The sequence below is a fragment of the Porites lutea genome, chromosome 1, assembly GCF_958299795.1.
Source record: "Porites lutea chromosome 1, jaPorLute2.1, whole genome shotgun sequence".
Lineage (NCBI taxonomy): Eukaryota > Metazoa > Cnidaria > Anthozoa > Scleractinia > Poritidae > Porites > Porites lutea.
Window position 1 is genome coordinate 40,683,771 of NC_133201.1, and position 14,503 is coordinate 40,698,273.

The following is a 14,503-nucleotide window of genomic DNA, read 5'->3' on the forward strand; positions in this document are numbered from 1 at the left end:
GTGTGATACAACAATATCACGAATCCGTGTAAACGTGTCCTTAAGGTCAAAAAGGTGTGCATGGCCTCCGCAACTGGCTTAAATAAAGATGACGGAAAACTTGTTGCAAATTGTGTATAACGGAAATCACGATTTGTCGGCCCTCTTCAGTTCCCACGCTAAGAATGTGTCTACTTTGTTATAGCGCATGAACTTGAAAACAAAGTTTGAAATAACATGTTAAATTTTCTGTTGTAAAAAAATTGTCAAACTGACCCTTGTTATTAAGTTGAAATTCTTTGGCTTTAGTTTAACTGGCGCATGAAAAGTAAAGTAGTTGATATTATGATGATCTTGCCGATTTTAAGTTTCCCGTCAGTGGAATATGATATATTTTGCGTACTATACGTATCTATAATATTGTTGTAGAGGTATCCTATTGAAGCAATACAGATCGGCAATAAAAAATGGGTGACTGACGGTTTCTAAGTATCTCGCATGCTCTAAATAGCAGGAAATGATGTATTTATTCCCTGAATGAAGTAGTAGATAGTTGTTGCTTGCGACTGTTCTGTGCTGATAACAACGATGGACAGATCAAGTAAGTAGGCCTTGCTAAGTGTACTGCAAGCTTCGTTAAAATTCACTTACTGGAATGAGAAAGTCAATGATGAAACATTTTTTGCTCTTTTTCTTTCACGTTTCAGTTAAAAGAGTTATTCTTTGGCTTACCGTTTTATGCGCTTGTGGGAAAGCCAGTGGCCAGAGGTTTGGTAAGTAAGCGAATCTACGTACTCTTTCAATAAGCTTCCTTTAATTCAACTGGATGGACTATTACAGCGGGTATTTCTCTACCAAACCGAGCTACGATGACTTAGTTTCTTTAGGCATGCTCAAAACGAAACTGGAAATCTAATTATTATAGGAATTATTTTAAATAAGTGTGTAATAACTTTTCTTTTAAGGGGAAGTTGTTTTGACAATCATGACGAATAAGGCTAAAGTGGATCGTCCTTATAGTAACCACACTTCAGTTAAGCTTATAAGCCTACAACTTTGTTTGTCTTTTGGCAACATAGAGATGAACATTTAATTTATATGTATGGTTTTGCCTTAAAACTTATACCTTTGATCATGTTATTGATGCGCGAACTGTATATGCAAATTTATAATGCGAGGGTTCGTGTTTGAAAGCACTCATGATATTTTCCCAGTGTTCGGTGGGAGGTAGTTCATTTAAAATATCGTTTACGAAAGACCAAACCTCGCGCTAGTCAAAGAATAGTTTGTCAATGGTACTTAAAAAATACTAGAGAGATCACAGTTATTCTAATTTATGTGGGAAAATAATCACAGGGGCACCCAACGAGACTAGTTCAAAACCACTCAAACATTGCATTGTTAAACGTATTTTTATATTTACATGTAAAAGGTAGATAAAGGCATATTTTTATCCCCTAAAAATTTTTCATCTGTTCGGATTTCCTAGCTGAAAGCTAGGAAAGCTTTTTTCAGCCAGAAAAAAGGCTTCCGAAAATTTTAGGTGACCTTTTTAGGTTAAAAATCCGTTAAAATGGGCAATAATACCATTTTTTAGGTGTTCGAAAATCCTAGGAGAGGCAGGCAAGCAAGAAATTTTACAACAAGTGTTCCGAAAATTCTAGATTTCAAATCGTCTTCCGAACAGATATTTTCCGAAAATCGACGTCGGGTGCCCCTGATTAAATAAGTGAAAAAGACGCCAGTTTGGCGAAGCAGGGAGTTTTATAACAGCAGACAGAATTTACTAGAAGGTTGACGTTTTTATATTTGCTCGCCACGAGCGAATCTAAAGAGTAACTTCATATATTACAAAAGTAGGTTGAGTTTGATCGTCCGTGTGAACGTAGTCTTGAATAGGACTGTTGTTGTTGACAGTGACTGGCGTTTCGACAACCTGTGCGGTAGTCATCGTCAGACTCAAAGTGAGTTGTATCACGTCAGTTGATGGTATCATACTCTGGTGATATTACGTAATACGCAATATGAGTAATTTTCAAAGCGCTATTTTCTAGACTAGACTTCTGAAACCAAGCTTAAGTTTTTGTCTTTCCAATTTATGAATTTTGGCTAAAAGAGACAAAACGCTCCCTTGATAGAACATGTTATAATATAAGTTGTCTTGCCAACAAAACAACATCCATTGTTAATTTGAGTGCATGTTATGAAGTACCATTAAATCTTGTGCCCCGAAAGCTCTTAAGGAGGCTTTTCTGACTTTTAACGAATTTGACTTGTGATGACGGGAAAGAAAAATACTTGGATTTAATGATCGGCGTATGTATAGCCTCAAAGTAGGCGTATTTTGCAGCGGGATCGGGGAAAATGCTATCCTTTCATCTTGGACGTTGAAACAAACGGAGAGTTGGGCGAGTCAAAAATTGATTCAAGCTGCTATATCATGACAACTGATGAAAAGGGAAAGCAAAGTCAAATTGTTTATAAACAGCACAGATCACATCAAAATTTGGGCATGGTGTTTGTTGCTTATTGGACAACTGATACCATAAGTGATCTGTGAGTCATATGCCGTGTGAGACCGTGTGAAAGCTGAGCTCGCGCTGAGCGGTGCGTTTCCGTGATCCTGTACCAGGTATTCACACGTGATGTGTGCATTCAAAAGGAAGCTTAATCTAGCAGTAAATCCGGACATCTCAGCTCCAAAAGGAATAATATGGTCTAGTCTCGTGTTTTCTAAAATTTAATGAGGATTTCTATAGTAGTTTTAAACATCGTGCTTACCATCTCGTACCGGTTTGGTACTCCCCCACAAAGTTGCCGCAAACTCACAGAGTTCTTTCACCGCAGTATTAACCACTTCCACCTCTTAGTTAGACTTCCTGTAGTCCGGAATACGGAGCTATACTTGCTACATTGCAATTAGCGCTTAATGTCTTGGTTAACAACAAAAATGTTGCCCGGAACTGACGGACTATGGCAATGAGTGTAACGGAGGGAGAGAAGGGAAAGTGTCACAAAAGCAAGCCATATACTTGAATGACTTTAACAATGCAATGTGTGAAAGCCCAGATACATGTATAACAATCACCCCAGTTTAGAGGATGAGTGTTTTTCGCCCCAGCAAGATTGACGTGATGTGAGAGAAACTTGATATAATGTTTTCTCAGTTACAACGAACCAGTAGCTCAGTTGAAAGATCATCACCGTTTTTTCAAAACCCTTTCCCCGGTAAATCAGGTTTCACTGAACTTTGCCGTGTGTTTTATAAGTTATTCGAGCCAGCTGGGATTTTTCTTTGACAAGTAGGAGTAAATGAATAGTAAATTATATTTTTCCGCTTCGTTGAATGCAACATACCGAAGTTCATTGTACAAACGTCCAATGATAGAATGGCTTTGAAATTCTCACTACACATAATAAACGAATGTTTTGCTTTAGCTCAGAACTCATTAACACAAAGCTTGAATGAGGTTGTTGAACATTTGTTTTTAATATTTTATATTTCTTTTCGATCATCATGATGTTTTAACAAAGGACAGTTGTTTTGGCAAAATGTGATATCATTGCCATTAACAATATTTGACTTATGAATTAAAACTCGTCACGAGTTAGTACGAACAAATCATTTCTTTTTTTAAAGGAATAACGGCAAAAAACAATTAACTGACTTTTAAAACCAAGCCGTCTACTAAAAATATTAAGAACGAAAAAAGATGTTTACTCATTAAACTCAATAGCTTGTGGTCTATCTCTTTTTTTGGCAACAAAATAAGGAATGAATTTAATTGACTGATCTAAGGAAAAGTGTCTGTAACAAAGACCGTCTAATAGTATTTTCACTTGCTATTTTATTGTTTTTCATAAACTGATTCGTTGCATGTTACGTGTGCTTTTCTTGGACAATATAACCGTGTTTTCATTAGTTGGTGATCCTGTTTTCGATAACTTAACTGTAAAAAATGCGATGTCACGGTTGCCTTTTCCCTGTTCCGTTAACAGGCAATAGGCCTTCGTACTGAATTGGAGATAAAGTGTCGTTGAAGACTGAACTTGAATCTTGGTAGTGTTTTCTCGCTTTTTCTCCACACAATATTACTGACATTGTTTTCAATGACATGAAAAGCATACTTGCAGCCCTTTCTATTTTATCTGATATTAGGGGCTATGTACGAAATGTTTCTAAATAACTAGAGATAGATATGTCTAATGTATCGAAACGTTTTTAGTCTACATTTATTTTACGTTATGCACAAAACACAGCTGGACAAATTGGTTAGTCGCTAAAGAAACTATAATGATGCGTTGTTGGTAGAGAGAGTAAAAAAATTGGTTTTATCAACTGAGTTCAGCAAAGACATTTAAGACGACGCTTTTAGATTTTTTATGACTGAAGGGGAAAGAAACCTTGAGATGCAGTGTCAGTACGTGATGAAGTGAAGATCTCATTTGTATGAAGAGCCAGCCCTACTGAAAAAAAGTGACTTTATGGTTTTCACTGTGGCCCACAATAAGGACAGACTAAAACAAATACTTGAAATATATAGAAAACAAGGTTAAGTACTCCAACTGGCCGAAGGCAAACCAGTTGGCTATTTTACAGGCATGACTGAGGAGTTTTTAAACCCGGGACTACCGAGAACAAATCCAGCTAGTGATAAGCCAGGGACCGCTTAAACTCCGGGTCTCCAGATTACTGACAATTACAGCACTCTAACCACTCGATCACGATACCTCCTCGTCAGCTTTTTAATCCGTTTTGCCGGGCTGAATTGACTTGATAAAACTGAACCAAAGTTTTGTCGTTTTTTTGCGAAGTGTAACAAGGTACGTTTAAGTTTTATTAAAAAGAATTAGAATTCTCGTACGTTCACAAAAACAAATTACATTCACCATCTGCTTAAATTTCTATTTCATATTTTCTTCTTTGTATCTTGAAGAAACACTCGAGCTGAAGCACGTTTCTGGCTCGATATTAGTTTGCGATTTTCAACTTCCAGCGTTGGAATTTGTCGTTATCTCCTCGGTCAAGGACCTATTGCTCAATAGTTGCGTACCCACCCCATCTACACGTATCCAGATCTTTGTGAAAACCGAGATTTTTTTCTTTCCGTTTTAGCCTTCCGTCTACCCGTAAACGGTGTTTCCGGTCACCGTGTGGACGGAGGAAAATGGAGGTTTTCGAAAACGATGATGTCATACATCACACTGCTCATGCCCTGTAAGGACGGAAATGCCATCGTATTTCCATTGTTTTAGCGTTTTAGTGTGGAAGGCTAGACGGGCGAAAGACATTGGAATACGCTACGTGTGGACGCGTTTTGCGGTTTTCACGGAGAAAAACATCTTCGTGGAATCACAATTGTTTTTTGCAGCAATATGGTATACTCTCACGTTACCCCACCGAATACTTTAACAATATAGACTCACTAATGAACGTCAAGTTTCCTCAGACTGAAGAAGTTAAGGCTATTAACTTCCCACGCTTTAAGTAATAAAATGTTAATACCAGGCGTAGTTTTTATTTTTCTTGAAAGCGTTCGTCAAGCTCAATTATGTGGTTTAAAAAAAAAACATGAAGGTTTGTTATTACAACTTACAGGAGTTGAACCGGTTTGCAATTTTTTTCGTTATTCCTTTGTCATCAGTATGGATTTACATTTCTTTCTCTATGGGTCTTCAGTGGTGATCAGAAACGCTAACTCCAAGAGCCCATGAACTACAATGTGCGTTTTGTCTTACATTTATTTGGGACCTCTTAAGTATCTTGCAAAAAACAATTAGACTAGAGATAATGCATTCATTTCATGAGTAGATTTCTAAGTCATCGCCATGTTGAACTCGAATTTTTTTTTATCTCAGTTTCTCAGTCGAGCTGTTTGACTCAGTCTCACCTAATTTTAAACGCCTGACGCGCGTGCGTTGTAAAGCACAGGCGCCCTACTCAACGCGCTTGTTTCATCGAGATAATTAAACGCAGTTACGTCAATAGTAGAAACGCGCGAAGGTTTAAGACAAGAAATAGAAATGTGCGTCTCGTAAACTTTTCACTAGTTAGTGAGGTACTGGGAAATTTTAGGAACACTCGAAATATACAGGAAGTACTCAACAGCCTTAACTTCCTTAGTCTTAACTTCCGGAAGGTAATCGTCTTTTTACGTGTTCTTTAAAAGTTCCTATACTGCTTGTATTACTCAACAATTTACCTGGCATATTGTCTTACTATGATATACCGACTGTGAGCGTGCTGGTATGTAAAGCTGTTGTCGTATATTTTTCTCTTTTCTGCTTAGTATGTACAAGAGCGCTGGACATTGCAATTGCCGTAGACGTTTCAGGAAGCTTGAGCGACAATTTCACTCAGATTCAAACGTTTCTCAACGAATTGGTGGGAGAATTCACTATCACAAACAATGCTGCGCAAATAGTGGTATTTGGTTTTGATCAAGAGCCTCGCTTGACGAATGTCAATAGCTTTGACCAGGCTGGAGCCCAGTCTCTCGCAGGTGTCAGGGAACAAATAAGCAATATAAATCTGACTCTTGGAGCGACTTTAATAACGACGGCAATAGCAGAGGCTTCAAGACTTTTTAATGAGTCGACTGTCCGTAATAACGCAGAGCGTGTGGCCGTGTTTGTGACTGATGGAGTAAATCTAGGTGGTCGCAGGTTTATAACCCAACCAGCAGCGGCATTGAGAGCGGTAAGTAGAAAACATACACTTCTAGGACTGGCCAAAACTGGGAATAAAATAGCGGATTGGGTCAATTTTGTTCCCAGAGCCCTTCCTAATGGGATCCAGGGAAACACTGGAATCGAGGATGGGATTGGCTTCTTATCAGGGACTCATTCTAGATATGATGCGCATTGGAACATTTTTATGGAAAATTGCACACTATAAATGTAAATTATTAATATTTAATTATTATTATGATCCTTTTTGTGGCGTCGACAGGCGTCAACATCCGAAGCTGGATATAATACGACCTCTAACTGTATCATCATTTTCTCGTAGTATTAAAAAAGGGCTCAATTTACTACTTTAATAACGAGAAGAGAACTAGCCTGTGCCAGGCTCTCAGATAGTATAGTGGGGACGTATTAAACGAGCAAAGCGAAAATAAGACGCGCGCGACTCTCTCCCCAGCCCCAGCGCGTTGTCTTATTTTTGAACGACGACTTTTCACTATCTCGGAGCCTGGAACAGGCTAGAAGAGAACCTGAGGCGAAATACGTTCCGCAATTGTTTCTGGGATTGTTACTGGGGACGCGCAGGTCAGCTATTGGCCAATTTTTTTCTCCGTTTCCTTAGTGACAGCCCCAGAAGTCTTAGCGAAAGTTAACTCGTCCCAGTCTCCTTCTCGTTTCTAAAGTGACGAATGCGGTGGAAGCATTTGCGTTGCACGGTTGATGTTTCGGTTTTTACACTGCCAACGATTAATTTATTTCTATTACGGTTGACATTGAACTGAAATAGTAATCAATTGTTTCATTAGTTCAAAATTAATTTCATTCGTTGAAAAACACATTTTATCGTTTAAGGCCAAGAACCATTTCCCAGGGCACGAGGAAGGCTGACGTTGGATCGATCAGCCTCCAGATACGAGACATTTAACTATTTTCAAGCAATTAAGTGTTAACGGTTAACTTAATTTGTTTGACGACTAAACGTTCTTGACATTCTGCGGCCAGCCGTTGGATTCATTGAGACCCTTCAGTGTGCCGTTCCGTTCTCAGTCACGTTTTCCTGCATTTGTATGAAGTGTTTTGTCATGCATATGCTCAGCTTAGCAGGTTTAAGCCTTGACTTAAGAGTATAGTGTAAAGACTACCAGTAAGTTTCATTTAAGCGTGAACTTTCTTTATTTATGAAAATTTTTATGACACTTTATGTTGTTCACTTTTTCTTTACGATTTTTCAGAACTTCAACACTAGAGTTATCGGTCTAGGAGTTAGTCCTTCTGGAGACAGAGACGACATAAACATACCGGCCTTTGATTTGTTAACTGGAAACCGTAACAACCTCCTGATCCTGGAATTTAAGAGGAGAAGGTGTCCAACTGGTGGTGGTGGTGGTGGTGGTGATAGTAGTGGTGAGGATGGTGATGATGGCGATGAGAGTAATGAAGAGGATTCTGGAAGTGAGAACGGAGATGGCGCTCCATGTGAGGATGAGCTATCAAGAGCCGCTCGATTGATTTGCGGTTAAGCCTGGCAAGCTGACAAAGAGTTTTCACCAGAAAATTAATTTAGTTTGCGAACATAATCTAGGTGCACTTCTTAGAAGTAGGGACAAAATCAAACGAATTACTATTAAATTGGGAATGTATTCATTAGATTATGACTAAGATCACGTCCATCACCCGGAACGAGCAAGTTATTCTCCAAAGCACAAGCTTGCTCACAAATGTTTTCGTCCTTCGGCTTTAAACGGAAAGAAAATTAAGTAAATTTTTTTTTTTCAAGACTGTCCAAACACCTTCGGAAGTATTTACTTCGTCAAGTTTAGGTGTCCGCTTCACAATGTTTGCGAGAATTTTCCTTAAAAATAAATGCGTCCGCTTTAAATGAAGAGCCGGTTATGCTTACTTAATTCTATATAACCAAGCTAAACTCATTATTAGTTTTAGATGGGAATGCAGAGTTCTCGTCTGCCATTCTCCTGAAATGCAGTTCTTCTCAAATCAGCACGTTATCACTCCGGGTCGTCTATCGACTAACTAAAATGTGTCAGAGCTGGTAAAAATTTCAACCTTTTTTAGCCAATTTGTTACAGATTTGTTTTCCAATGAAATTTCCTGTGTTTGAAGTCCAATATGGCACATTGCAATAAATTACCTGCATGACAGCTGATCCCCTAGATTGAGGCACCAATTAAGCTCCTTGCTTACAGGCTTTTCAGGATCTCTGTAGTTGACTATATGGTGTGCTAACATGTAGTTCATACCAACTACGCTGATCTCTTCCGACATTTCTTGAAATCCTACCCTGATCTGATTGGCCGAAGGTAGCATTGTGACCCAGGCCTTACGTGACAGGTGGACCCCCCCCGGTGTGATCAACTTCCTAGCTCGTGCTAACCAGTCAAAATCAAGGCCGAAAAACCTTTCTTTAGGTTGCTTAGTTATAGCTTGAAAACAAATCTGGACGAGATAAACTAGTCCAATGAATTATATTTAGATGTGTCTTCTTAAGAATTTGACAAGCTGTTTAACACTTTTAATTTATAAACTAGAGAGCGCCGAAGCATACATAGAACCCGGGGGCTAGTCAATAAAATTTTACACGAGAAGGCTCAGCCCCGAGGGCCAACCCCTTACCCTGTTATATACCATTTTTGGGAGAAAAGGTACCGCCATCGTATACCTTCTCAGATTGACAAATGATACCCCTTTTACATACCTAGTTCATAACTTTGAATCTCTTTTAGCTGCTGTAAATGCCCTGACTTTAATTTAAGAATAAATCTCAAAACCACAACGTTTTCTCGACTTTTTCGCAGCCATAAATGCGCCTGTTAGCCTTTTTGGTCCTTTTTAAACACGTAAATGACAGATTTGCCTACCCTTTCATATACCTGAAACCTCTAAAAGGTACCCCTTTTGGGCGGAGCCTTTCTGTGTACGACATTATAGGGAGTAGCTGTACAGCCCCCGAAATGTCCCCAACCCTGAAATGGGGATCATTTCGGGGTGAAATTGGGGATCATTTAAGGGTTGGGGATCATTTGGGGGTCGGGATCATTTCAGGGGCTGTACAGTTACCCCCACTGAAGTTTACAATACAACAATGCAAATTATAAGCTGCAGGGTCATAATGAAATAAGAACTTAGCTTTTTGTTAACTTATTACTGATATGGACAAAAGTAATTGGTAGCAGAACTTCGGTGTTCTCTTGGCCACTCTACTGTCCCATTACCAGTCTGGTACTTGTAAATAAGTCGCCTGGAGACGACACTGCATGTTACTAAAATTTATCGAATCTTGATTGCCGCAGAAAAAGGCCTCTTTTTAGCCAAATTTGTTTCTGCGGACTGAAAATATACTCCAGGGCCATTATTTATCCCTTAAATAAAATAAAGGTCAGTTTTATTTTAGTTTAGTTATTATTTATCTCCATTCCTGACTTCCGCTGTTCTCTTTATCAGTGTTTATAGCGCCTCATTATTAGCTTTTGCACCCGTTGGTCACTTTAGCAAAGGGTTGCCACTTTTCCAAGAAATATCTTTTCAGTGTAATTTTTATTTTGCTATTTCTACAACCCAAGAGCACTTCGGAAATATTCTGCGAACGCAGCCGTTTTCCGGTTGTTGCTTCTCTCCACCCGAAAGGTTGCGCCACCCTCCTCTCGGCGAGTGAAACAAAAGACGAAAAGGTGTCTGTTAAAGCAGGCTACTTTGCAAATCGAAAGGGTAAAAACTTGTTCCCAGTTTTAGAGTCCAAATTTACACAAGGGGTCCACATGTACTAGCGAAGTTGGTCCAAGGAGGTCCATTTCTGCTGCGACACCGGTACCCGCAGAAAGAACCCATATTTCATGGATGAGTGGATTTAGGGGTGGGGTCTAGGGGTATAGGGGTGGGATCGAGGGAAACGCGGCCCGCTTATTTTCTGTGAAATTTTCTATCAGTTTAAAAGACTTTTCAGTAAAACAAAAAAGTATCTATATAGCTAGCAAATGTCCTGTCTCGGCCACCCCGAGCCTAGTCCCTAAGCGGTTAAGCGTTCTCGGCTCGGTCAATCCTGGACTCTACTGTGAGCTGTGACGTCACCGAGAGATAGACTTCGCGCGGACAACGGGGCAAGAGAGAACGCCTAGGGACTAGGCTGGGCCACCCCTTTTCTGAATTTTCTGGCTCCGCTCCAGGACATTTATTTACCATGTAAGTCCAATTCAATGTTGGATGTAAAGGACCGCACGATTATGACAATATCAGATTAGGAGACAATCCTTGACCATTTGTAAATAAAAAAACCTGTTGTTCTGGTGTGAATGTAAATGAAACGGCTCACTCCAACGAAGTTTTCCATAGAAGAACTGGAAATAACTCCCCATCTATTCAGTTACCTTTTCCTCACTTTTTGGGTAATCACTGAAATATCACTTCAATATTTGCCTCAACACACTATAAGCTTTTTTCACCCCGACAAAAACATAGCAGCGAAAACGTCACTTGACCCAAAAAACTTGCGCCCCCTCTTCCCCCTTTTTATTGATATTAACTAGCCCCCCCCCCCCCCCCTCCCCTAAGATTAATATCACGAACGTTTTTTTAGTTTTCAAAGAGGAGATTAGTTGGTGGGTAGGAACGTAGGATCTGTAGAAGACCTGATCAGCAAAATATATAATACACAGTAGACATATTGAATTCTGCAAAGTTGATCGTACTGATGTCTTGAAAAGTTAATTTAAGTACGACCAGCCTGGCAGAATTCAATATGTCTACTTTGTATATTTTTGCTGATCAGGTCTTCTATAGATCCTACGTTCTGTGACATATTCGTTTGCGGTCCTTTGCAGTTCATGCAGGGGCACCCAACGGGAAATTTTGAGAAAAAGACCTAAAAACAACAACAAAGCATGAATACAGCTTTCTGAAACAATTTTAAACATTTTGGGAGATTGCTGGGAAAAATCTATCTGTTCCTCACTCCCAGCAAGACTGATGGGAGAGTTCCCAGCCAGCAAGGTGCACCTACAACCTGCAACCTGTCTTACAGACGTGTTCAGACATTACTGGCCAGTTTGGGTGTGGTCATATGGCAGAATTCAGCCAGTGGCGGGGTGGATCTTTAGGAAATTGGGTGTGGCCAAAGGACGAAAACCATCCCTTAAGTGGAAGAACAGATATCTTGAGGAACAGATCCATTGGGTGCCTCTGTCCATGTCTATTTACTTTTTAGGTTGGGGCCGTCGGTCTATTTTATAATATGATATGCTGTACATTTTGCATGGTTCAGTTGTCCATGTTCCTAAGGTTGGTTTTGTCCCCGGCAGTTTCTTCCAACCTGTATTTGCTTTGCAGGGTATCAACGCGACATGTGGGCTCTTGCCCTCCCAGAGACATGATTCTGTGGGTATTGGAGTTTAATGATGAGGGGGTTATTTTTCTGCAGAGCTTCTCTGTTTCAGTCCATCCCGACGAGCAACGGCGAAACAGCCGCGACGGCTACAACAGCTTTGCAGAATTCAATATGTCTACCGGGGGGGGGATGTTTACTTAATTAAAATCAAAACTGAGATGAAAAAACACAAGGTTTTATTCGCCACATCTCATGCAAATAAGGGCCTCAATAGGACACACGCATTTACAATTCCACGGTGTAAGAACAAAAAAATCACTTGCAAGTTAGCCTGCGTAGCAAGCGTTTTCAATCGAGTTATTGCGCGAAAGTTAGAGCGGAAGCAAAAAAGAGGTTATTGTTTTTTTGCCCTTGTCCCAGCTTTCTAGACGAACCTCGCGAGGAAACGCTTGCTGAGCAGGCTACTTGCAAGTATCCCTCGAGTATCCCTCGGATCCGTCCTCTTCAATATCCCAGGAGACTGGGACCAAGTCAGCGCCTTGAAGAATTTAGCGTGCATGTCGCGTGCATGGAGAAAAAATGGCCGCACCTGAGATGGGACTTGTCGACGGTACCACATCAGAGTCAAAAATTATGACAAAGCATAATGATCCGTGGAGAAAATTTCATTCGGGATGTTTTGGTCGTGTTAGCAAGGAACTTTTAGTCTTCAAACTTTATTACTTCTTCCTTTTCAGCGCTCAAGCCTGCGCGAAGCCTTTTCTCCCGGTATTCTTTCGCCACTTTGGCATGTCGGCCGAACAGACTGGAATGTTATTGGGCTTGCAGCCAGTGGCTCGATTTGTTGGAGCACCTTTATTCGGAGGTTTGGCGGATAAGTATAGAAAACACAGAGCTGTGATGTTAGGGATGTGTATAGTTTCTACAGCATTATTTTTTTGTCTTGTGTTTGTTCAATTCACTAAGAATTCTGATATAGAGGAAAGAATTGAAGGAAATCCTTGTAACAACAGTAACAGCTCTTCGTGGAATAGTTCTAAGGATGGTCATGTCAATGCTAATAACTTACCATGCCGTGGAATAAACTGCTCTCGCTTTTCAATGTCTAGAATTTGTGGTAATGGCTTGCCTTTAAATATGTCAAATGAGGTTGCAGTGGAATCCACAGGAAAATCAAGGGACAATAAGAAGACATTTATAGTAATGAGTATACTCCTGATTACATCACAGCTTTTTGGGAACTTTAATTCCCTTGGTGATGCAGCGACAGTTAAATATTTGACTGCTATTGACAGAGGTGGCGATTATGGAAAGCAGAGGCTTTGGGGAGCAGTAGGCTGGGGATCCATTGCCATATTTTCAGGATTTGCAATTGACGAGTCTGCAAAAAAGTTGAGTCAAAGTCAGTTTCTCATAGCATTTTGCGGATTTCTTTTATTTAGCATGGCAACTATTGCAACCATTTTCAAGTTACCTTTAGAGTGCATGGAGGGAAGATCAAATCCGAAGTTTTTTAAGAATGTTGGAACTATTTTATCAGACTGTCGCATTGCAACTTTCTTGCTTGCCATTCTTATCATGGGTACATGCATGGAAACCATTAACATGTACCTATTCTGGTTCCTCCAGGACTTAAATGGCAGTCATCTTCTGATGGGACTTACACTTTGTATGACGTGTGTGGCAGAGGTTCCAATAATGTTTTTCTCTGGACATTTGATCGAGCGGATAGGTCATCATGGTGTATTGTACCTTACTTTTGTGTGCTACACAATAAGGTACCTTTCATACTCCTTTATCCCCAAGGCATGGTATGTGTTGGCTATTGAACCTCTACATGGTGTAACATTTGGCGCTATGTGGGCTGCCACGACATCGTATGGTGGGAAAATTTCTCCTGATGGACTGGCTGCCACTGTGATGGGCTTGGTTACCGCAACACATTTTGGCCTTGGAAAAATTATTGCAGGTTTCGGCGGTGGAAAGGTCTATAATGTGTATGGACCTAGAGTTCTTTTTAGAAGTCTGGCCATTACAAGCACAGTGACTTGCATGCTATTTTTTCTTTCACAAAAATTGCTCAAAAACAAAACTCAATTGAGCTATGTGCACTTTCATAATGATATGCAAGACATGAACTGTGATACTTTGGATACAGAATTGAAAGAGATAAGCCTTGACTCAGGTGATGAATTGTAACTTTGAAATTAGAGATTGTATTTTCAGTTTTTTCAGGTTAAACTTGATCACACCACAGTTGAGAGAATAGCCCTTGCTAGGCTTGACTACCAGCCACTGTTCTGGAAAATGAGCCTGCACTTGTCTCCCCAAAAGACGGGGGAAAAGGAGGATCAATAACAATCTCTGGACTCTCGTTTTTTGGGGGAGACACATCTTGTTTTGGTTCGGGTCGGAGGGGCGGGTGGGGGGGGGGGGGGATCAGAAAGTTGAGTTTCTACAGTTGAACCCTTATATTAAGCCAGTACGAAAATAATCTCATAT

At 40.1% G+C, this 14,503-nt stretch overlaps 2 protein-coding genes across 2 annotated transcripts; both read left to right on the top strand.

The window, feature by feature from the left end:
- The first annotated feature begins 487 nt into the window (after positions 1-487).
- Positions 488-10,074, top strand: LOC140950785 (sporozoite surface protein 2-like). The gene is made up of 4 exons (XM_073400015.1): positions 488-580; positions 687-752; positions 6,270-6,679; positions 7,899-10,074. Exons 1-4 carry the CDS (start codon positions 568-570, stop codon positions 8,184-8,186), a joined length of 777 nt encoding a protein of 258 aa, XP_073256116.1. The 5' UTR covers positions 488-567; the 3' UTR covers positions 8,187-10,074.
- A 2,587-nt stretch (positions 10,075-12,661) lies between these two features.
- Positions 12,662-14,224, top strand: LOC140950637 (major facilitator superfamily domain-containing protein 6-like). Its single transcript, XM_073399883.1, has one exon. The coding sequence runs from the start codon at positions 12,791-12,793 to the stop codon at positions 14,198-14,200; it is 1,410 nt and encodes a 469-aa protein (XP_073255984.1). The 5' UTR covers positions 12,662-12,790; the 3' UTR covers positions 14,201-14,224.
- Positions 14,225-14,503: the final 279 nt, after the last annotated feature.

Bases quoted from the DNA above. Each gene is read 5' to 3' on its own strand.
- LOC140950785 (XM_073400015.1), top strand. The intron at 753-6,269 runs GTAAGTAAGCGA...TTTTCTGCTTAG, and splicing joins AGCCAGTGGCCAGAGGTTTG to TATGTACAAGAGCGCTGGAC. The intron at 6,680-7,898 runs GTAAGTAGAAAA...ACGATTTTTCAG, and splicing joins CAGCAGCGGCATTGAGAGCG to AACTTCAACACTAGAGTTAT.
- LOC140950637 (XM_073399883.1), top strand. From the start codon at position 12,791: ATGTCGGCCGAACAGACTGGAATGTTATTGGGCTTGCAGCCAGTGGCT.